The sequence below is a fragment of the Schistocerca serialis genome, unplaced genomic scaffold (assembly GCF_023864345.2).
Source record: "Schistocerca serialis cubense isolate TAMUIC-IGC-003099 unplaced genomic scaffold, iqSchSeri2.2 HiC_scaffold_461, whole genome shotgun sequence".
Lineage (NCBI taxonomy): Eukaryota > Metazoa > Arthropoda > Insecta > Orthoptera > Acrididae > Schistocerca > Schistocerca serialis.
In genome coordinates this window covers 1-23595 of record NW_026048042.1, presented here as the reverse complement: position 1 = coordinate 23595, position 23595 = coordinate 1, and the positions used below count along the sequence as shown (strand labels likewise).

The 23595-nt window shown below is 66.7% G+C and overlaps 1 protein-coding gene across 1 annotated transcript; it reads left to right on the top strand.

The window, feature by feature from the left end:
- Positions 1-51: 51 nt before the first annotated feature.
- Positions 52-23580, top strand: LOC126447090 (mucin-19-like; the record flags this gene model as incomplete). The annotated part of the gene is made up of 4 exons (XM_050090987.1): positions 52-6792; positions 6840-7919; positions 7967-9010; positions 9060-23580. Coding segments are annotated over 4 exons (23386 nt in total), but the record flags the coding sequence as incomplete, so codon positions are not given.
- Between the last annotated feature and the right edge of the window lie 15 nt (positions 23581-23595).

The window sequence follows — 23595 nt, the reverse complement described above, 5'->3', positions numbered from 1 at the left end:
GAGTGTCACCGGGAGTGTCACCGGGAGTGTCACCGGGAGTGTCACCGGGAGTGTCACCGGGAGTGTCACCGGGAGTGTCACCGGGAGTGTCACCGGGAGTGTCACCGGGAGTGTCACCGGGAGTGTCACCGGGAGTGTCACCGGGAGTGTCACCGGGAGTGTCACCGGGAGTGTCACCGGGAGTGTCACCGGGAGTGTCACCGGGAGTGTCACCGGGAGTGTCACCGGGAGTGTCACCGGGAGTGTCACCGGGAGTGTCACCGGGAGTGTCACCGGGAGTGTCACCGGGAGTGTCACCGGGAGTGTCACCGGGAGTGTCACCGGGAGTGTCACCGGGAGTGTCACCGGGAGTGTCACCGGGAGTGTCACCGGGAGTGTCACCGGGAGTGTCACCGGGAGTGTCACCGGGAGTGTCACCGGGAGTGTCACCGGGAGTGTCACCGGGAGTGTCACCGGGAGTGTCACCGGGAGTGTCACCGGGAGTGTCACCGGGAGTGTCACCGGGAGTGTCACCGGGAGTGTCACCGGGAGTGTCACCGGGAGTGTCACCGGGAGTGTCACCGGGAGTGTCACCGGGAGTGTCACCGGGAGTGTCACCGGGAGTGTCACCGGGAGTGTCACCGGGAGTGTCACCGGGAGTGTCACCGGGAGTGTCACCGGGAGTGTCACCGGGAGTGTCACCGGGAGTGTCACCGGGAGTGTCACCGGGAGTGTCACCGGGAGTGTCACCGGGAGTGTCACCGGGAGTGTCACCGGGAGTGTCACCGGGAGTGTCACCGGGAGTGTCACCGGGAGTGTCACCGGGAGTGTCACCGGGAGTGTCACCGGGAGTGTCACCGGGAGTGTCACCGGGAGTGTCACCGGGAGTGTCACCGGGAGTGTCACCGGGAGTGTCACCGGGAGTGTCACCGGGAGTGTCACCGGGAGTGTCACCGGGAGTGTCACCGGGAGTGTCACCGGGAGTGTCACCGGGAGTGTCACCGGGAGTGTCACCGGGAGTGTCACCGGGAGTGTCACCGGGAGTGTCACCGGGAGTGTCACCGGGAGTGTCACCGGGAGTGTCACCGGGAGTGTCACCGGGAGTGTCACCGGGAGTGTCACCGGGAGTGTCACCGGGAGTGTCACCGGGAGTGTCACCGGGAGTGTCACCGGGAGTGTCACCGGGAGTGTCACCGGGAGTGTCACCGGGAGTGTCACCGGGAGTGTCACCGGGAGTGTCACCGGGAGTGTCACCGGGAGTGTCACCGGGAGTGTCACCGGGAGTGTCACCGGGAGTGTCACCGGGAGTGTCACCGGGAGTGTCACCGGGAGTGTCACCGGGAGTGTCACCGGGAGTGTCACCGGGAGTGTCACCGGGAGTGTCACCGGGAGTGTCACCGGGAGTGTCACCGGGAGTGTCACCGGGAGTGTCACCGGGAGTGTCACCGGGAGTGTCACCGGGAGTGTCACCGGGAGTGTCACCGGGAGTGTCACCGGGAGTGTCACCGGGAGTGTCACCGGGAGTGTCACCGGGAGTGTCACCGGGAGTGTCACCGGGAGTGTCACCGGGAGTGTCACCGGGAGTGTCACCGGGAGTGTCACCGGGAGTGTCACCGGGAGTGTCACCGGGAGTGTCACCGGGAGTGTCACCGGGAGTGTCACCGGGAGTGTCACCGGGAGTGTCACCGGGAGTGTCACCGGGAGTGTCACCGGGAGTGTCACCGGGAGTGTCACCGGGAGTGTCACCGGGAGTGTCACCGGGAGTGTCACCGGGAGTGTCACCGGGAGTGTCACCGGGAGTGTCACCGGGAGTGTCACCGGGAGTGTCACCGGGAGTGTCACCGGGAGTGTCACCGGGAGTGTCACCGGGAGTGTCACCGGGAGTGTCACCGGGAGTGTCACCGGGAGTGTCACCGGGAGTGTCACCGGGAGTGTCACCGGGAGTGTCACCGGGAGTGTCACCGGGAGTGTCACCGGGAGTGTCACCGGGAGTGTCACCGGGAGTGTCACCGGGAGTGTCACCGGGAGTGTCACCGGGAGTGTCACCGGGAGTGTCACCGGGAGTGTCACCGGGAGTGTCACCGGGAGTGTCACCGGGAGTGTCACCGGGAGTGTCACCGGGAGTGTCACCGGGAGTGTCACCGGGAGTGTCACCGGGAGTGTCACCGGGAGTGTCACCGGGAGTGTCACCGGGAGTGTCACCGGGAGTGTCACCGGGAGTGTCACCGGGAGTGTCACCGGGAGTGTCACCGGGAGTGTCACCGGGAGTGTCACCGGGAGTGTCACCGGGAGTGTCACCGGGAGTGTCACCGGGAGTGTCACCGGGAGTGTCACCGGGAGTGTCACCGGGAGTGTCACCGGGAGTGTCACCGGGAGTGTCACCGGGAGTGTCACCGGGAGTGTCACCGGGAGTGTCACCGGGAGTGTCACCGGGAGTGTCACCGGGAGTGTCACCGGGAGTGTCACCGGGAGTGTCACCGGGAGTGTCACCGGGAGTGTCACCGGGAGTGTCACCGGGAGTGTCACCGGGAGTGTCACCGGGAGTGTCACCGGGAGTGTCACCGGGAGTGTCACCGGGAGTGTCACCGGGAGTGTCACCGGGAGTGTCACCGGGAGTGTCACCGGGAGTGTCACCGGGAGTGTCACCGGGAGTGTCACCGGGAGTGTCACCGGGAGTGTCACCGGGAGTGTCACCGGGAGTGTCACCGGGAGTGTCACCGGGAGTGTCACCGGGAGTGTCACCGGGAGTGTCACCGGGAGTGTCACCGGGAGTGTCACCGGGAGTGTCACCGGGAGTGTCACCGGGAGTGTCACCGGGAGTGTCACCGGGAGTGTCACCGGGAGTGTCACCGGGAGTGTCACCGGGAGTGTCACCGGGAGTGTCACCGGGAGTGTCACCGGGAGTGTCACCGGGAGTGTCACCGGGAGTGTCACCGGGAGTGTCACCGGGAGTGTCACCGGGAGTGTCACCGGGAGTGTCACCGGGAGTGTCACCGGGAGTGTCACCGGGAGTGTCACCGGGAGTGTCACCGGGAGTGTCACCGGGAGTGTCACCGGGAGTGTCACCGGGAGTGTCACCGGGAGTGTCACCGGGAGTGTCACCGGGAGTGTCACCGGGAGTGTCACCGGGAGTGTCACCGGGAGTGTCACCGGGAGTGTCACCGGGAGTGTCACCGGGAGTGTCACCGGGAGTGTCACCGGGAGTGTCACCGGGAGTGTCACCGGGAGTGTCACCGGGAGTGTCACCGGGAGTGTCACCGGGAGTGTCACCGGGAGTGTCACCGGGAGTGTCACCGGGAGTGTCACCGGGAGTGTCACCGGGAGTGTCACCGGGAGTGTCACCGGGAGTGTCACCGGGAGTGTCACCGGGAGTGTCACCGGGAGTGTCACCGGGAGTGTCACCGGGAGTGTCACCGGGAGTGTCACCGGGAGTGTCACCGGGAGTGTCACCGGGAGTGTCACCGGGAGTGTCACCGGGAGTGTCACCGGGAGTGTCACCGGGAGTGTCACCGGGAGTGTCACCGGGAGTGTCACCGGGAGTGTCACCGGGAGTGTCACCGGGAGTGTCACCGGGAGTGTCACCGGGAGTGTCACCGGGAGTGTCACCGGGAGTGTCACCGGGAGTGTCACCGGGAGTGTCACCGGGAGTGTCACCGGGAGTGTCACCGGGAGTGTCACCGGGAGTGTCACCGGGAGTGTCACCGGGAGTGTCACCGGGAGTGTCACCGGGAGTGTCACCGGGAGTGTCACCGGGAGTGTCACCGGGAGTGTCACCGGGAGTGTCACCGGGAGTGTCACCGGGAGTGTCACCGGGAGTGTCACCGGGAGTGTCACCGGGAGTGTCACCGGGAGTGTCACCGGGAGTGTCACCGGGAGTGTCACCGGGAGTGTCACCGGGAGTGTCACCGGGAGTGTCACCGGGAGTGTCACCGGGAGTGTCACCGGGAGTGTCACCGGGAGTGTCACCGGGAGTGTCACCGGGAGTGTCACCGGGAGTGTCACCGGGAGTGTCACCGGGAGTGTCACCGGGAGTGTCACCGGGAGTGTCACCGGGAGTGTCACCGGGAGTGTCACCGGGAGTGTCACCGGGAGTGTCACCGGGAGTGTCACCGGGAGTGTCACCGGGAGTGTCACCGGGAGTGTCACCGGGAGTGTCACCGGGAGTGTCACCGGGAGTGTCACCGGGAGTGTCACCGGGAGTGTCACCGGGAGTGTCACCGGGAGTGTCACCGGGAGTGTCACCGGGAGTGTCACCGGGAGTGTCACCGGGAGTGTCACCGGGAGTGTCACCGGGAGTGTCACCGGGAGTGTCACCGGGAGTGTCACCGGGAGTGTCACCGGGAGTGTCACCGGGAGTGTCACCGGGAGTGTCACCGGGAGTGTCACCGGGAGTGTCACCGGGAGTGTCACCGGGAGTGTCACCGGGAGTGTCACCGGGAGTGTCACCGGGAGTGTCACCGGGAGTGTCACCGGGAGTGTCACCGGGAGTGTCACCGGGAGTGTCACCGGGAGTGTCACCGGGAGTGTCACCGGGAGTGTCACCGGGAGTGTCACCGGGAGTGTCACCGGGAGTGTCACCGGGAGTGTCACCGGGAGTGTCACCGGGAGTGTCACCGGGAGTGTCACCGGGAGTGTCACCGGGAGTGTCACCGGGAGTGTCACCGGGAGTGTCACCGGGAGTGTCACCGGGAGTGTCACCGGGAGTGTCACCGGGAGTGTCACCGGGAGTGTCACCGGGAGTGTCACCGGGAGTGTCACCGGGAGTGTCACCGGGAGTGTCACCGGGAGTGTCACCGGGAGTGTCACCGGGAGTGTCACCGGGAGTGTCACCGGGAGTGTCACCGGGAGTGTCACCGGGAGTGTCACCGGGAGTGTCACCGGGAGTGTCACCGGGAGTGTCACCGGGAGTGTCACCGGGAGTGTCACCGGGAGTGTCACCGGGAGTGTCACCGGGAGTGTCACCGGGAGTGTCACCGGGAGTGTCACCGGGAGTGTCACCGGGAGTGTCACCGGGAGTGTCACCGGGAGTGTCACCGGGAGTGTCACCGGGAGTGTCACCGGGAGTGTCACCGGGAGTGTCACCGGGAGTGTCACCGGGAGTGTCACCGGGAGTGTCACCGGGAGTGTCACCGGGAGTGTCACCGGGAGTGTCACCGGGAGTGTCACCGGGAGTGTCACCGGGAGTGTCACCGGGAGTGTCACCGGGAGTGTCACCGGGAGTGTCACCGGGAGTGTCACCGGGAGTGTCACCGGGAGTGTCACCGGGAGTGTCACCGGGAGTGTCACCGGGAGTGTCACCGGGAGTGTCACCGGGAGTGTCACCGGGAGTGTCACCGGGAGTGTCACCGGGAGTGTCACCGGGAGTGTCACCGGGAGTGTCACCGGGAGTGTCACCGGGAGTGTCACCGGGAGTGTCACCGGGAGTCGGAGTGTCACCGGGAGTGTCACCGGGAGTGTCACCGGGAGTGTCACCGGGAGTGTCACCGGGAGTGTCACCGGGAGTGTCACCGGGAGTGTCACCGGGAGTGTCACCGGGAGTGTCACCGGGAGTGTCACCGGGAGTGTCACCGGGAGTGTCACCGGGAGTGTCACCGGGAGTGTCACCGGGAGTGTCACCGGGAGTGTCACCGGGAGTGTCACCGGGAGTGTCACCGGGAGTGTCACCGGGAGTGTCACCGGGAGTGTCACCGGGAGTGTCACCGGGAGTGTCACCGGGAGTGTCACCGGGAGTGTCACCGGGAGTGTCACCGGGAGTGTCACCGGGAGTGTCACCGGGAGTGTCACCGGGAGTGTCACCGGGAGTGTCACCGGGAGTGTCACCGGGAGTGTCACCGGGAGTGTCACCGGGAGTGTCACCGGGAGTGTCACCGGGAGTGTCACCGGGAGTGTCACCGGGAGTGTCACCGGGAGTGTCACCGGGAGTGTCACCGGGAGTGTCACCGGGAGTGTCACCGGGAGTGTCACCGGGAGTGTCACCGGGAGTGTCACCGGGAGTGTCACCGGGAGTGTCACCGGGAGTGTCACCGGGAGTGTCACCGGGAGTGTCACCGGGAGTGTCACCGGGAGTGTCACCGGGAGTGTCACCGGGAGTGTCACCGGGAGTGTCACCGGGAGTGTCACCGGGAGTGTCACCGGGAGTGTCACCGGGAGTGTCACCGGGAGTGTCACCGGGAGTGTCACCGGGAGTGTCACCGGGAGTGTCACCGGGAGTGTCACCGGGAGTGTCACCGGGAGTGTCACCGGGAGTGTCACCGGGAGTGTCACCGGGAGTGTCACCGGGAGTGTCACCGGGAGTGTCACCGGGAGTGTCACCGGGAGTGTCACCGGGAGTGTCACCGGGAGTGTCACCGGGAGTGTCACCGGGAGTGTCACCGGGAGTGTCACCGGGAGTGTCACCGGGAGTGTCACCGGGAGTGTCACCGGGAGTGTCACCGGGAGTGTCACCGGGAGTGTCACCGGGAGTGTCACCGGGAGTGTCACCGGGAGTGTCACCGGGAGTGTCACCGGGAGTGTCACCGGGAGTGTCACCGGGAGTGTCACCGGGAGTGTCACCGGGAGTGTCACCGGGAGTGTCACCGGGAGTGTCACCGGGAGTGTCACCGGGAGTGTCACCGGGAGTGTCACCGGGAGTGTCACCGGGAGTGTCACCGGGAGTGTCACCGGGAGTGTCACCGGGAGTGTCACCGGGAGTGTCACCGGGAGTGTCACCGGGAGTGTCACCGGGAGTGTCACCGGGAGTGTCACCGGGAGTGTCACCGGGAGTGTCACCGGGAGTGTCACCGGGAGTGTCACCGGGAGTGTCACCGGGGGAGTGTCACCGGGAGTGTCACCGGGAGTGTCACCGGGAGTGTCACCGGGAGTGTCACCGGGAGTGTCACCGGGAGTGTCACCGGGAGTGTCACCGGGAGTGTCACCGGGAGTGTCACCGGGAGTGTCACCGGGAGTGTCACCGGGAGTGTCACCGGGAGTGTCACCGGGAGTGTCACCGGGAGTGTCACCGGGAGTGTCACCGGGAGTGTCACCGGGAGTGTCACCGGGAGTGTCACCGGGAGTGTCACCGGGAGTGTCACCGGGAGTGTCACCGGGAGTGTCACCGGGAGTGTCACCGGGAGTGTCACCGGGAGTGTCACCGGGAGTGTCACCGGGAGTGTCACCGGGAGTGTCACCGGGAGTGTCACCGGGAGTGTCACCGGGAGTGTCACCGGGAGTGTCACCGGGAGTGTCACCGGGAGTGTCACCGGGAGTGTCACCGGGAGTGTCACCGGGAGTGTCACCGGGAGTGTCACCGGGAGTGTCACCGGGAGTGTCACCGGGAGTGTCACCGGGAGTGTCACCGGGAGTGTCACCGGGAGTGTCACCGGGAGTGTCACCGGGAGTGTCACCGGGAGTGTCACCGGGAGTGTCACCGGGAGTGTCACCGGGAGTGTCACCGGGAGTGTCACCGGGAGTGTCACCGGGAGTGTCACCGGGAGTGTCACCGGGAGTGTCACCGGGAGTGTCACCGGGAGTGTCACCGGGAGTGTCACCGGGAGTGTCACCGGGAGTGTCACCGGGAGTGTCACCGGGAGTGTCACCGGGAGTGTCACCGGGAGTGTCACCGGGAGTGTCACCGGGAGTGTCACCGGGAGTGTCACCGGGAGTGTCACCGGGAGTGTCACCGGGAGTGTCACCGGGAGTGTCACCGGGAGTGTCACCGGGAGTGTCACCGGGAGTGTCACCGGGAGTGTCACCGGGAGTGTCACCGGGAGTGTCACCGGGAGTGTCACCGGGAGTGTCACCGGGAGTGTCACCGGGAGTGTCACCGGGAGTGTCACCGGGAGTGTCACCGGGAGTGTCACCGGGAGTGTCACCGGGAGTGTCACCGGGAGTGTCACCGGGAGTGTCACCGGGAGTGTCACCGGGAGTGTCACCGGGAGTGTCACCGGGAGTGTCACGGGAGTGTCACCGGGAGTGTCACCGGGAGTGTCACCGGGAGTGTCACCGGGAGTGTCACCGGGAGTGTCACCGGGAGTGTCACCGGGAGTGTCACCGGGAGTGTCACCGGGAGTGTCACCGGGAGTGTCACCGGGAGTGTCACCGGGAGTGTCACCGGGAGTGTCACCGGGAGTGTCACCGGGAGTGTCACCGGGAGTGTCACCGGGAGTGTCACCGGGAGTGTCACCGGGAGTGTCACCGGGAGTGTCACCGGGAGTGTCACCGGGAGTGTCACCGGGAGTGTCACCGGGAGTGTCACCGGGAGTGTCACCGGGAGTGTCACCGGGAGTGTCACCGGGAGTGTCACCGGGAGTGTCACCGGGAGTGTCACCGGGAGTGTCACCGGGAGTGTCACCGGGAGTGTCACCGGGAGTGTCACCGGGAGTGTCACCGGGAGTGTCACCGGGAGTGTCACCGGGAGTGTCACCGGGAGTGTCACCGGGAGTGTCACCGGGAGTGTCACCGGGAGTGTCACCGGGAGTGTCACCGGGAGTGTCACCGGGAGTGTCACCGGGAGTGTCACCGGGAGTGTCACCGGGAGTGTCACCGGGAGTGTCACCGGGAGTGTCACCGGGAGTGTCACCGGGAGTGTCACCGGGAGTGTCACCGGGAGTGTCACCGGGAGTGTCACCGGGAGTGTCACCGGGAGTGTCACCGGGAGTGTCACCGGGAGTGTCACCGGGAGTGTCACCGGGAGTGTCACCGGGAGTGTCACCGGGAGTGTCACCGGGAGTGTCACCGGGAGTGTCACCGGGAGTGTCACCGGGAGTGTCACCGGGAGTGTCACCGGGAGTGTCACCGGGAGTGTCACCGGGAGTGTCACCGGGAGTGTCACCGGGAGTGTCACCGGGAGTGTCACCGGGAGTGTCACCGGGAGTGTCACCGGGAGTGTCACCGGGAGTGTCACCGGGAGTGTCACCGGGAGTGTCACCGGGAGTGTCACCGGGAGTGTCACCGGGAGTGTCACCGGGAGTGTCACCGGGAGTGTCACCGGGAGTGTCACCGGGAGTGTCACCGGGAGTGTCACCGGGAGTGTCACCGGGAGTGTCACCGGAGAGTGTCACCGGGAGTGTCACCGGGAGTGTCACCGGGAGTGTCACCGGGAGTGTCACCGGGAGTGTCACCGGGAGTGTCACCGGGAGTGTCACCGGGAGTGTCACCGGGAGTGTCACCGGGAGTGTCACCGGGAGTGTCACCGGGAGTGTCACCGGGAGTGTCACCGGGAGTGTCACCGGGAGTGTCACCGGGAGTGTCACCGGGAGTGTCACCGGGAGTGTCACCGGGAGTGTCACCGGGAGTGTCACCGGGAGTGTCACCGGGAGTGTCACCGGGAGTGTCACCGGGAGTGTCACCGGGAGTGTCACCGGGAGTGTCACCGGGAGTGTCACCGGGAGTGTCACCGGGAGTGTCACCGGGAGTGTCACCGGGAGTGTCACCGGGAGTGTCACCGGGAGTGTCACCGGGAGTGTCACCGGGAGTGTCACCGGGAGTGTCACCGGGAGTGTCACCGGGAGTGTCACCGGGAGTGTCACCGGGAGTGTCACCGGGAGTGTCACCGGGAGTGTCACCGGGAGTGTCACCGGGAGTGTCACCGGGAGTGTCACCGGGAGTGTCACCGGGAGTGTCACCGGGAGTGTCACCGGGAGTGTCACCGGGAGTGTCACCGGGAGTGTCACCGGGAGTGTCACCGGGAGTGTCACCGGGAGTGTCACCGGGAGTGTCACCGGGAGTGTCACCGGGAGTGTCACCGGGAGTGTCACCGGGAGTGTCACCGGGAGTGTCACCGGGAGTGTCACCGGGAGTGTCACCGGGAGTGTCACCGGGAGTGTCACCGGGAGTGTCACCGGGAGTGTCACCGGGAGTGTCACCGGGAGTGTCACCGGGAGTGTCACCGGGAGTGTCACCGGGAGTGTCACCGGGAGTGTCACCGGGAGTGTCACCGGGAGTGTCACCGGGAGTGTCACCGGGAGTGTCACCGGGAGTGTCACCGGGAGTGTCACCGGGAGTGTCACCGGGAGTGTCACCGGGAGTGTCACCGGGAGTGTCACCGGGAGTGTCACCGGGAGTGTCACCGGGAGTGTCACCGGGAGTGTCACCGGGAGTGTCACCGGGAGTGTCACCGGGAGTGTCACCGGGAGTGTCACCGGGAGTGTCACCGGGAGTGTCACCGGGAGTGTCACCGGGAGTGTCACCGGGAGTGTCACCGGGAGTGTCACCGGGAGTGTCACCGGGAGTGTCACCGGGAGTGTCACCGGGAGTGTCACCGGGAGTGTCACCGGGAGTGTCACCGGGAGTGTCACCGGGAGTGTCACCGGGAGTGTCACCGGGAGTGTCACCGGGAGTGTCACCGGGAGTGTCACCGGGAGTGTCACCGGGAGTGTCACCGGGAGTGTCACCGGGAGTGTCACCGGGAGTGTCACCGGGAGTGTCACCGGGAGTGTCACCGGGAGTGTCACCGGGAGTGTCACCGGGAGTGTCACCGGGAGTGTCACCGGGAGTGTCACCGGGAGTGTCACCGGGAGTGTCACCGGGAGTGTCACCGGGAGTGTCACCGGGAGTGTCACCGGGAGTGTCACCGGGAGTGTCACCGGGAGTGTCACCGGGAGTGTCACCGGGAGTGTCACCGGGAGTGTCACCGGGAGTGTCACCGGGAGTGTCACCGGGAGTGTCACCGGGAGTGTCACCGGGAGTGTCACCGGGAGTGTCACCGGGAGTGTCACCGGGAGTGTCACCGGGAGTGTCACCGGGAGTGTCACCGGGAGTGTCACCGGGAGTGTCACCGGGAGTGTCACCGGGAGTGTCACCGGGAGTGTCACCGGGAGTGTCACCGGGAGTGTCACCGGGAGTGTCACCGGGAGTGTCACCGGGAGTGTCACCGGGAGTGTCACCGGGAGTGTCACCGGGAGTGTCACCGGGAGTGTCACCGGGAGTGTCACCGGGAGTGTCACCGGGAGTGTCACCGGGAGTGTCACCGGGAGTGTCACCGGGAGTGTCACCGGGAGTGTCACCGGGAGTGTCACCGGGAGTGTCACCGGGAGTGTCACCGGGAGTGTCACCGGGAGTGTCACCGGGAGTGTCACCGGGAGTGTCACCGGGAGTGTCACCGGGAGTGTCACCGGGAGTGTCACCGGGAGTGTCACCGGGAGTGTCACCGGGAGTGTCACCGGGAGTGTCACCGGGAGTGTCACCGGGAGTGTCACCGGGAGTGTCACCGGGAGTGTCACCGGGAGTGTCACCGGGAGTGTCACCGGGAGTGTCACCGGGAGTGTCACCGGGAGTGTCACCGGGAGTGTCACCGGGAGTGTCACCGGGAGTGTCACCGGGAGTGTCACCGGGAGTGTCACCGGGAGTGTCACCGGGAGTGTCACCGGGAGTGTCACCGGGAGTGTCACCGGGAGTGTCACCGGGAGTGTCACCGGGAGTGTCACCGGGAGTGTCACCGGGAGTGTCACCGGGAGTGTCACCGGGAGTGTCACCGGGAGTGTCACCGGGAGTGTCACCGGGAGTGTCACCGGGAGTGTCACCGGGAGTGTCACCGGGAGTGTCACCGGGAGTGTCACCGGGAGTGTCACCGGGAGTGTCACCGGGAGTGTCACCGGGAGTGTCACCGGGAGTGTCACCGGGAGTGTCACCGGGAGTGTCACCGGGAGTGTCACCGGGAGTGTCACCGGGAGTGTCACCGGGAGTGTCACCGGGAGTGTCACCGGGAGTGTCACCGGGAGTGTCACCGGGAGTGTCACCGGGAGTGTCACCGGGAGTGTCACCGGGAGTGTCACCGGGAGTGTCACCGGGAGTGTCACCGGGAGTGTCACCGGGAGTGTCACCGGGAGTGTCACCGGGAGTGTCACCGGGAGTGTCACCGGGAGTGTCACCGGGAGTGTCACCGGGAGTGTCACCGGGAGTGTCACCGGGAGTGTCACCGGGAGTGTCACCGGGAGTGTCACCGGGAGTGTCACCGGGAGTGTCACCGGGAGTGTCACCGGGAGTGTCACCGGGAGTGTCACCGGGAGTGTCACCGGGAGTGTCACCGGGAGTGTCACCGGGAGTGTCACCGGGAGTGTCACCGGGAGTGTCACCGGGAGTGTCACCGGGAGTGTCACCGGGAGTGTCACCGGGAGTGTCACCGGGAGTGTCACCGGGAGTGTCACCGGGAGTGTCACCGGGAGTGTCACCGGGAGTGTCACCGGGAGTGTCACCGGGAGTGTCACCGGGAGTGTCACCGGGAGTGTCACCGGGAGTGTCACCGGGAGTGTCACCGGGAGTGTCACCGGGAGTGTCACCGGGAGTGTCACCGGGAGTGTCACCGGGAGTGTCACCGGGAGTGTCACCGGGAGTGTCACCGGGAGTGTCACCGGGAGTGTCACCGGGAGTGTCACCGGGAGTGTCACCGGGAGTGTCACCGGGAGTGTCACCGGGAGTGTCACCGGGAGTGTCACCGGGAGTGTCACCGGGAGTGTCACCGGGAGTGTCACCGGGAGTGTCACCGGGAGTGTCACCGGGAGTGTCACCGGGAGTGTCACCGGGAGTGTCACCGGGAGTGTCACCGGGAGTGTCACCGGGAGTGTCACCGGGAGTGTCACCGGGAGTGTCACCGGGAGTGTCACCGGGAGTGTCACCGGGAGTGTCACCGGGAGTGTCACCGGGAGTGTCACCGGGAGTGTCACCGGGAGTGTCACCGGGAGTGTCACCGGGAGTGTCACCGGGAGTGTCACCGGGAGTGTCACCGGGAGTGTCACCGGGAGTGTCACCGGGAGTGTCACCGGGAGTGTCACCGGGAGTGTCACCGGGAGTGTCACCGGGAGTGTCACCGGGAGTGTCACCGGGAGTGTCACCGGGAGTGTCACCGGGAGTGTCACCGGGAGTGTCACCGGGAGTGTCACCGGGAGTGTCACCGGGAGTGTCACCGGGAGTGTCACCGGGAGTGTCACCGGGAGTGTCACCGGGAGTGTCACCGGGAGTGTCACCGGGAGTGTCACCGGGAGTGTCACCGGGAGTGTCACCGGGAGTGTCACCGGGAGTGTCACCGGGAGTGTCACCGGGAGTGTCACCGGGAGTGTCACCGGGAGTGTCACCGGGAGTGTCACCGGGAGTGTCACCGGGAGTGTCACCGGGAGTGTCACCGGGAGTGTCACCGGGAGTGTCACCGGGAGTGTCACCGGGAGTGTCACCGGGAGTGTCACCGGGAGTGTCACCGGGAGTGTCACCGGGAGTGTCACCGGGAGTGTCACCGGGAGTGTCACCGGGAGTGTCACCGGGAGTGTCACCGGGAGTGTCACCGGGAGTGTCACCGGGAGTGTCACCGGGAGTGTCACCGGGAGTGTCACCGGGAGTGTCACCGGGAGTGTCACCGGGAGTGTCACCGGGAGTGTCACCGGGAGTGTCACCGGGAGTGTCACCGGGAGTGTCACCGGGAGTGTCACCGGGAGTGTCACCGGGAGTGTCACCGGGAGTGTCACCGGGAGTGTCACCGGGAGTGTCACCGGGAGTGTCACCGGGAGTGTCACCGGGAGTGTCACCGGGAGTGTCACCGGGAGTGTCACCGGGAGTGTCACCGGGAGTGTCACCGGGAGTGTCACCGGGAGTGTCACCGGGAGTGTCACCGGGAGTGTCACCGGGAGTGTCACCGGGAGTGTCACCGGGAGTGTCACCGGGAGTGTCACCGGGAGTGTCACCGGGAGTGTCACCGGGAGTGTCACCGGGAGTGTCACCGGGAGTGTCACCGGGAGTGTCACCGGGAGTGTCACCGGGAGTGTCACCGGGAGTGTCACCGGGAGTGTCACCGGGAGTGTCACCGGGAGTGTCACCGGGAGTGTCACCGGGAGTGTCACCGGGAGTGTCACCGGGAGTGTCACCGGGAGTGTCACCGGGAGTGTCACCGGGAGTGTCACCGGGAGTGTCACCGGGAGTGTCACCGGGAGTGTCACCGGGAGTGTCACCGGGAGTGTCACCGGGAGTGTCACCGGGAGTGTCACCGGGAGTGTCACCGGGAGTGTCACCGGGAGTGTCACCGGGAGTGTCACCGGGAGTGTCACCGGGAGTGTCACCGGGAGTGTCACCGGGAGTGTCACCGGGAGTGTCACCGGGAGTGTCACCGGGAGTGTCACCGGGAGTGTCACCGGGAGTGTCACCGGGAGTGTCACCGGGAGTGTCACCGGGAGTGTCACCGGGAGTGTCACCGGGAGTGTCACCGGGAGTGTCACCGGGAGTGTCACCGGGAGTGTCACCGGGAGTGTCACCGGGAGTGTCACCGGGAGTGTCACCGGGAGTGTCACCGGGAGTGTCACCGGGAGTGTCACCGGGAGTGTCACCGGGAGTGTCACCGGGAGTGTCACCGGGAGTGTCACCGGGAGTGTCACCGGGAGTGTCACCGGGAGTGTCACCGGGAGTGTCACCGGGAGTGTCACCGGGAGTGTCACCGGGAGTGTCACCGGGAGTGTCACCGGGAGTGTCACCGGGAGTGTCACCGGGAGTGTCACCGGGAGTGTCACCGGGAGTGTCACCGGGAGTGTCACCGGGAGTGTCACCGGGAGTGTCACCGGGAGTGTCACCGGGAGTGTCACCGGGAGTGTCACCGGGAGTGTCACCGGGAGTGTCACCGGGAGTGTCACCGGGAGTGTCACCGGGAGTGTCACCGGGAGTGTCACCGGGAGTGTCACCGGGAGTGTCACCGGGAGTGTCACCGGGAGTGTCACCGGGAGTGTCACCGGGAGTGTCACCGGGAGTGTCACCGGGAGTGTCACCGGGAGTGTCACCGGGAGTGTCACCGGGAGTGTCACCGGGAGTGTCACCGGGAGTGTCACCGGGAGTGTCACCGGGAGTGTCACCGGGAGTGTCACCGGGAGTGTCACCGGGAGTGTCACCGGGAGTGTCACCGGGAGTGTCACCGGGAGTGTCACCGGGAGTGTCACCGGGAGTGTCACCGGGAGTGTCACCGGGAGTGTCACCGGGAGTGTCACCGGGAGTGTCACCGGGAGTGTCACCGGGAGTGTCACCGGGAGTGTCACCGGGAGTGTCACCGGGAGTGTCACCGGGAGTGTCACCGGGAGTGTCACCGGGAGTGTCACCGGGAGTGTCACCGGGAGTGTCACCGGGAGTGTCACCGGGAGTGTCACCGGGAGTGTCACCGGGAGTGTCACCGGGAGTGTCACCGGGAGTGTCACCGGGAGTGTCACCGGGAGTGTCACCGGGAGTGTCACCGGGAGTGTCACCGGGAGTGTCACCGGGAGTGTCACCGGGAGTGTCACCGGGAGTGTCACCGGGAGTGTCACCGGGAGTGTCACCGGGAGTGTCACCGGGAGTGTCACCGGGAGTGTCACCGGGAGTGTCACCGGGAGTGTCACCGGGAGTGTCACCGGGAGTGTCACCGGGAGTGTCACCGGGAGTGTCACCGGGAGTGTCACCGGGAGTGTCACCGGGAGTGTCACCGGGAGTGTCACCGGGAGTGTCACCGGGAGTGTCACCGGGAGTGTCACCGGGAGTGTCACCGGGAGTGTCACCGGGAGTGTCACCGGGAGTGTCACCGGGAGTGTCACCGGGAGTGTCACCGGGAGTGTCACCGGGAGTGTCACCGGGAGTGTCACCGGGAGTGTCACCGGGAGTGTCACCGGGAGTGTCACCGGGAGTGTCACCGGGAGTGTCACCGGGAGTGTCACCGGGAGTGTCACCGGGAGTGTCACCGGGAGTGTCACCGGGAGTGTCACCGGGAGTGTCACCGGGAGTGTCACCGGGAGTGTCACCGGGAGTGTCACCGGGAGTGTCACCGGGAGTGTCACCGGGAGTGTCACCGGGAGTGTCACCGGGAGTGTCACCGGGAGTGTCACCGGGAGTGTCACCGGGAGTGTCACCGGGAGTGTCACCGGGAGTGTCACCGGGAGTGTCACCGGGAGTGTCACCGGGAGTGTCACCGGGAGTGTCACCGGGAGTGTCACCGGGAGTGTCACCGGGAGTGTCACCGGGAGTGTCACCGGGAGTGTCACCGGGAGTGTCACCGGGAGTGTCACCGGGAGTGTCACCGGGAGTGTCACCGGGAGTGTCACCGGGAGTGTCACCGGGAGTGTCACCGGGAGTGTCACCGGGAGTGTCACCGGGAGTGTCACCGGGAGTGTCACCGGGAGTGTCACCGGGAGTGTCACCGGGAGTGTCACCGGGAGTGTCACCGGGAGTGTCACCGGGAGTGTCACCGGGAGTGTCACCGGGAGTGTCACCGGGAGTGTCACCGGGAGTGTCACCGGGAGTGTCACCGGGAGTGTCACCGGGAGTGTCACCGGGAGTGTCACCGGGAGTGTCACCGGGAGTGTCACCGGGAGTGTCACCGGGAGTGTCACCGGGAGTGTCACCGGGAGTGTCACCGGGAGTGTCACCGGGAGTGTCACCGGGAGTGTCACCGGGAGTGTCACCGGGAGTGTCACCGGGAGTGTCACCGGGAGTGTCACCGGGAGTGTCACCGGGAGTGTCACCGGGAGTGTCACCGGGAGTGTCACCGGGAGTGTCACCGGGAGTGTCACCGGGAGTGTCACCGGGAGTGTCACCGGGAGTGTCACCGGGAGTGTCACCGGGAGTGTCACCGGGAGTGTCACCGGGAGTGTCACCGGGAGTGTCACCGGGAGTGTCACCGGGAGTGTCACCGGGAGTGTCACCGGGAGTGTCACCGGGAGTGTCACCGGGAGTGTCACCGGGAGTGTCACCGGGAGTGTCACCGGGAGTGTCACCGGGAGTGTCACCGGGAGTGTCACCGGGAGTGTCACCGGGAGTGTCACCGGGAGTGTCACCGGGAGTGTCACCGGGAGTGTCACCGGGAGTGTCACCGGGAGTGTCACCGGGAGTGTCACCGGGAGTGTCACCGGGAGTGTCACCGGGAGTGTCACCGGGAGTGTCACCGGGAGTGTCACCGGGAGTGTCACCGGGAGTGTCACCGGGAGTGTCACCGGGAGTGTCACCGGGAGTGTCACCGGGAGTGTCACCGGGAGTGTCACCGGGAGTGTCACCGGGAGTGTCACCGGGAGTGTCACCGGGAGTGTCACCGGGAGTGTCACCGGGAGTGTCACCGGGAGTGTCACCGGGAGTGTCACCGGGAGTGTCACCGGGAGTGTCACCGGGAGTGTCACCGGGAGTGTCACCGGGAGTGTCACCGGGAGTGTCACCGGGAGTGTCACCGGGAGTGTCACCGGGAGTGTCACCGGGAGTGTCACCGGGAGTGTCACCGGGAGTGTCACCGGGAGTGTCACCGGGAGTGTCACCGGGAGTGTCACCGGGAGTGTCACCGGGAGTGTCACCGGGAGTGTCACCGGGAGTGTCACCGGGAGTGTCACCGGGAGTGTCACCGGGAGTGTCACCGGGAGTGTCACCGGGAGTGTCACCGGGAGTGTCACCGGGAGTGTCACCGGGAGTGTCACCGGGAGTGTCACCGGGAGTGTCACCGGGAGTGTCACCGGGAGTGTCACCGGGAGTGTCACCGGGAGTGTCACCGGGAGTGTCACCGGGAGTGTCACCGGGAGTGTCACCGGGAGTGTCACCGGGAGTGTCACCGGGAGTGTCACCGGGAGTGTCACCGGGAGTGTCACCGGGAGTGTCACCGGGAGTGTCACCGGGAGTGTCACCGGGAGTGTCACCGGGAGTGTCACCGGGAGTGTCACCGGGAGTGTCACCGGGAGTGTCACCGGGAGTGTCACCGGGAGTGTCACCGGGAGTGTCACCGGGAGTGTCACCGGGAGTGTCACCGGGAGTGTCACCGGGAGTGTCACCGGGAGTGTCACCGGGAGTGTCACCGGGAGTGTCACCGGGAGTGTCACCGGGAGTGTCACCGGGAGTGTCACCGGGAGTGTCACCGGGAGTGTCACCGGGAGTGTCACCGGGAGTGTCACCGGGAGTGTCACCGGGAGTGTCACCGGGAGTGTCACCGGGAGTGTCACCGGGAGTGTCACCGGGAGTGTCACCGGGAGTGTCACCGGGAGTGTCACCGGGAGTGTCACCGGGAGTGTCACCGGGAGTGTCACCGGGAGTGTCACCGGGAGTGTCACCGGGAGTGTCACCGGGAGTGTCACCGGGAGTGTCACCGGGAGTGTCACCGGGAGTGTCACCGGGAGTGTCACCGGGAGTGTCACCGGGAGTGTCACCGGGAGTGTCACCGGGAGTGTCACCGGGAGTGTCACCGGGAGTGTCACCGGGAGTGTCACCGGGAGTGTCACCGGGAGTGTCACCGGGAGTGTCACCGGGAGTGTCACCGGGAGTGTCACCGGGAGTGTCACCGGGAGTGTCACCGGGAGTGTCACCGGGAGTGTCACCGGGAGTGTCACCGGGAGTGTCACCGGGAGTGTCACCGGGAGTGTCACCGGGAGTGTCACCGGGAGTGTCACCGGGAGTGTCACCGGGAGTGTCACCGGGAGTGTCACCGGGAGTGTCACCGGGAGTGTCACCGGGAGTGTCACCGGGAGTGTCACCGGGAGTGTCACCGGGAGTGTCACCGGGAGTGTCACCGGGAGTGTCACCGGGAGTGTCACCGGGAGTGTCACCGGGAGTGTCACCGGGAGTGTCACCGGGAGTGTCACCGGGAGTGTCACCGGGAGTGTCACCGGGAGTGTCACCGGGAGTGTCACCGGGAGTGTCACCGGGAGTGTCACCGGGAGTGTCACCGGGAGTGTCACCGGGAGTGTCACCGGGAGTGTCACCGGGAGTGTCACCGGGAGTGTCACCGGGAGTGTCACCGGGAGTGTCACCGGGAGTGTCACCGGGAGTGTCACCGGGAGTGTCACCGGGAGTGTCACCGGGAGTGTCACCGGGAGTGTCACCGGGAGTGTCACCGGGAGTGTCACCGGGAGTGTCACCGGGAGTGTCACCGGGAGTGTCACCGGGAGTGTCACCGGGAGTGTCACCGGGAGTGTCACCGGGAGTGTCACCGGGAGTGTCACCGGGAGTGTCACCGGGAGTGTCACCGGGAGTGTCACCGGGAGTGTCACCGGGAGTGTCACCGGGAGTGTCACCGGGAGTGTCACCGGGAGTGTCACCGGGAGTGTCACCGGGAGTGTCACCGGGAGTGTCACCGGGAGTGTCACCGGGAGTGTCACCGGGAGTGTCACCGGGAGTGTCACCGGGAGTGTCACCGGGAGTGTCACCGGGAGTGTCACCGGGAGTGTCACCGGGAGTGTCACCGGGAGTGTCACCGGGAGTGTCACCGGGAGTGTCACCGGGAGTGTCACCGGGAGTGTCACCGGGAGTGTCACCGGGAGTGTCACCGGGAGTGTCACCGGGAGTGTCACCGGGAGTGTCACCGGGAGTGTCACCGGGAGTGTCACCGGGAGTGTCACCGGGAGTGTCACCGGGAGTGTCACCGGGAGTGTCACCGGGAGTGTCACCGGGAGTGTCACCGGAGTGTCACCGGGAGTGTCACCGGAGTGTCACCGGGAGTGTCACCGGGAGTGTCACCGGGAGTGTCACCGGGAGTGTCACCGGGAGTGTCACCGGGAGTGTCACCGGGAGTGTCACCGGGAGTGTCTCACCGGGAGTGTCACCGGGAGTGTCACCGGGAGTGTCACCGGGAGTGTCACCGGGAGTGTCACCGGGAGTGTCACCGGGAGTGTCACCGGGAGTGTCACCGGGAGTGTCACCGGGAGTGTCACCGGGAGTGTCACCGGGAGTGTCACCGGGAGTGTCACCGGGAGTGTCACCGGGAGTGTCACCGGGAGTGTCACCGGGAGTGTCACCGGGAGTGTCACCGGGAGTGTCACCGGGAGTGTCACCGGGAGTGTCACCGGGAGTGTCACCGGGAGTGTCACCGGGAGTGTCACCGGGAGTGTCACCGGGAGTGTCACCGGGAGTGTCACCGGGAGTGTCACCGGGAGTGTCACCGGGAGTGTCACCGGGAGTGTCACCGGGAGTGTCACCGGGAGTGTCACCGGGAGTGTCACCGGGAGTGTCACCGGGAGTGTCACCGGGAGTGTCACCGGGAGTGTCACCGGGAGTGTCACCGGGAGTGTCACCGGGAGTGTCACCGGGAGTGTCACCGGGAGTGTCACCGGGAGTGTCACCGGGAGTGTCACCGGGAGTGTCACCGGGAGTGTCACCGGGAGTGTCACCGGGAGTGTCACCGGGAGTGTCACCGGGAGTGTCACCGGGAGTGTCACCGGGAGTGTCACCGGGAGTGTCACCGGGAGTGTCACCGGGAGTGTCACCGGGAGTGTCACCGGGAGTGTCACCGGGAGTGTCACCGGGAGTGTCACCGGGAGTGTCACCGGGAGTGTCACCGGGAGTGTCACCGGGAGTGTCACCGGGAGTGTCACCGGGAGTGTCACCGGGAGTGTCACCGGGAGTGTCACCGGGAGTGTCACCGGGAGTGTCACCGGGAGTGTCACCGGGAGTGTCACCGGGAGTGTCACCGGGAGTGTCACCGGGAGTGTCACCGGGAGTGTCACCGGGAGTGTCACCGGGAGTGTCACCGGGAGTGTCACCGGGAGTGTCACCGGGAGTGTCACCGGGAGTGTCACCGGGAGTGTCACCGGGAGTGTCACCGGGAGTGTCACCGGGAGTGTCACCGGGAGTGTCACCGGGAGTGTCACCGGGAGTGTCACCGGGAGTGTCACCGGGAGTGTCACCGGGAGTGTCACCGGGAGTGTCACCGGGAGTGTCACCGGGAGTGTCACCGGGAGTGTCACCGGGAGTGTCACCGGGAGTGTCACCGGGAGTGTCACCGGGAGTGTCACCGGGAGTGTCACCGGGAGTGTCACCGGGAGTGTCACCGGGAGTGTCACCGGGAGTGTCACCGGGAGTGTCACCGGGAGTGTCACCGGGAGTGTCACCGGGAGTGTCACCGGGAGTGTCACCGGGAGTGTCACCGGGAGTGTCACCGGGAGTGTCACCGGGAGTGTCACCGGGAGTGTCACCGGGAGTGTCACCGGGAGTGTCACCGGGAGTGTCACCGGGAGTGTCACCGGGAGTGTCACCGGGAGTGTCACCGGGAGTGTCACCGGGAGTGTCACCGGGAGTGTCACCGGGAGTGTCACCGGGAGTGTCACCGGGAGTGTCACCGGGAGTGTCACCGGGAGTGTCACCGGGAGTGTCACCGGGAGTGTCACCGGGAGTGTCACCGGGAGTGTCACCGGGAGTGTCACCGGGAGTGTCACCGGGAGTGTCACCGGGAGTGTCACCGGGAGTGTCACCGGGAGTGTCACCGGGAGTGTCACCGGGAGTGTCACCGGGAGTGTCACCGGGAGTGTCACCGGGAGTGTCACCGGGAGTGTCACCGGGAGTGTCACCGGGAGTGTCACCGGGAGTGTCACCGGGAGTGTCACCGGGAGTGTCACCGGGAGTGTCACCGGGAGTGTCACCGGGAGTGTCACCGGGAGTGTCACCGGGAGTGTCACCGGGAGTGTCACCGGGAGTGTCACCGGGAGTGTCACCGGGAGTGTCACCGGGAGTGTCACCGGGAGTGTCACCGGGAGTGTCACCGGGAGTGTCACCGGGAGTGTCACCGGGAGTGTCACCGGGAGTGTCACCGGGAGTGTCACCGGGAGTGTCACCGGGAGTGTCACCGGGAGTGTCACCGGGAGTGTCACCGGGAGTGTCACCGGGAGTGTCACCGGGAGTGTCACCGGGAGTGTCACCGGGAGTGTCACCGGGAGTGTCACCGGGAGTGTCACCGGGAGTGTCACCGGGAGTGTCACCGGGAGTGTCACCGGGAGTGTCACCGGGAGTGTCACCGGGAGTGTCACCGGGAGTGTCACCGGGAGTGTCACCGGGAGTGTCACCGGGAGTGTCACCGGGAGTGTCACCGGGAGTGTCACCGGGAGTGTCACCGGGAGTGTCACCGGGAGTGTCACCGGGAGTGTCACCGGGAGTGTCACCGGGAGTGTCACCGGGAGTGTCACCGGGAGTGTCACCGGGAGTGTCACCGGGAGTGTCACCGGGAGTGTCACCGGGAGTGTCACCGGGAGTGTCACCGGGAGTGTCACCGGGAGTGTCACCGGGAGTGTCACCGGGAGTGTCACCGGGAGTGTCACCGGGAGTGTCACCGGGAGTGTCACCGGGAGTGTCACCGGGAGTGTCACCGGGAGTGTCACCGGGAGTGTCACCGGGAGTGTCACCGGGAGTGTCACCGGGAGTGTCACCGGGAGTGTCACCGGGAGTGTCACCGGGAGTGTCACCGGGAGTGTCACCGGGAGTGTCACCGGGAGTGTCACCGGGAGTGTCACCGGGAGTGTCACCGGGAGTGTCACCGGGAGTGTCACCGGGAGTGTCACCGGGAGTGTCACCGGGAGTGTCACCGGGAGTGTCACCGGGAGTGTCACCGGGAGTGTCACCGGGAGTGTCACCGGGAGTGTCACCGGGAGTGTCACCGGGAGTGTCACCGGGAGTGTCACCGGGAGTGTCACCGGGAGTGTCACCGGGAGTGTCACCGGGAGTGTCACCGGGAGTGTCACCGGGAGTGTCACCGGGAGTGTCACCGGGAGTGTCACCGGGAGTGTCACCGGGAGTGTCACCGGGAGTGTCACCGGGAGTGTCACCGGGAGTGTCACCGGGAGTGTCACCGGGAGTGTCACCGGGAGTGTCACCGGGAGTGTCACCGGGAGTGTCACCGGGAGTGTCACCGGGAGTGTCACCGGGAGTGTCACCGGGAGTGTCACCGGGAGTGTCACCGGGAGTGTCACCGGGAGTGTCACCGGGAGTGTCACCGGGAGTGTCACCGGGAGTGTCACCGGGAGTGTCACCGGGAGTGTCACCGGGAGTGTCACCGGGAGTGTCACCGGGAGTGTCACCGGGAGTGTCACCGGGAGTGTCACCGGGAGTGTCACCGGGAGTGTCACCGGGAGTGTCACCGGGAGTGTCACCGGGAGTGTCACCGGGAGTGTCACCGGGAGTGTCACCGGGAGTGTCACCGGGAGTGTCACCGGGAGTGTCACCGGGAGTGTCACCGGGAGTGTCACCGGGAGTGTCACCGGGAGTGTCACCGGGAGTGTCACCGGGAGTGTCACCGGGAGTGTCACCGGGAGTGTCACCGGGAGTGTCACCGGGAGTGTCACCGGGAGTGTCACCGGGAGTGTCACCGGGAGTGTCACCGGGAGTGTCACCGGGAGTGTCACCGGGAGTGTCACCGGGAGTGTCACCGGGAGTGTCACCGGGAGTGTCACCGGGAGTGTCACCGGGAGTGTCACCGGGAGTGTCACCGGGAGTGTCACCGGGAGTGTCACCGGGAGTGTCACCGGGAGTGTCACCGGGAGTGTCACCGGGAGTGTCACCGGGAGTGTCACCGGGAGTGTCACCGGGAGTGTCACCGGGAGTGTCACCGGGAGTGTCACCGGGAGTGTCACCGGGAGTGTCACCGGGAGTGTCACCGGGAGTGTCACCGGGAGTGTCACCGGGAGTGTCACCGGGAGTGTCACCGGGAGTGTCACCGGGAGTGTCACCGGGAGTGTCACCGGGAGTGTCACCGGGAGTGTCACCGGGAGTGTCACCGGGAGTGTCACCGGGAGTGTCACCGGGAGTGTCACCGGGAGTGTCACCGGGAGTGTCACCGGGAGTGTCACCGGGAGTGTCACCGGGAGTGTCACCGGGAGTGTCACCGGGAGTGTCACCGGGAGTGTCACCGGGAGTGTCACCGGGAGTGTCACCGGGAGTGTCACCGGGAGTGTCACCGGGAGTGTCACCGGGAGTGTC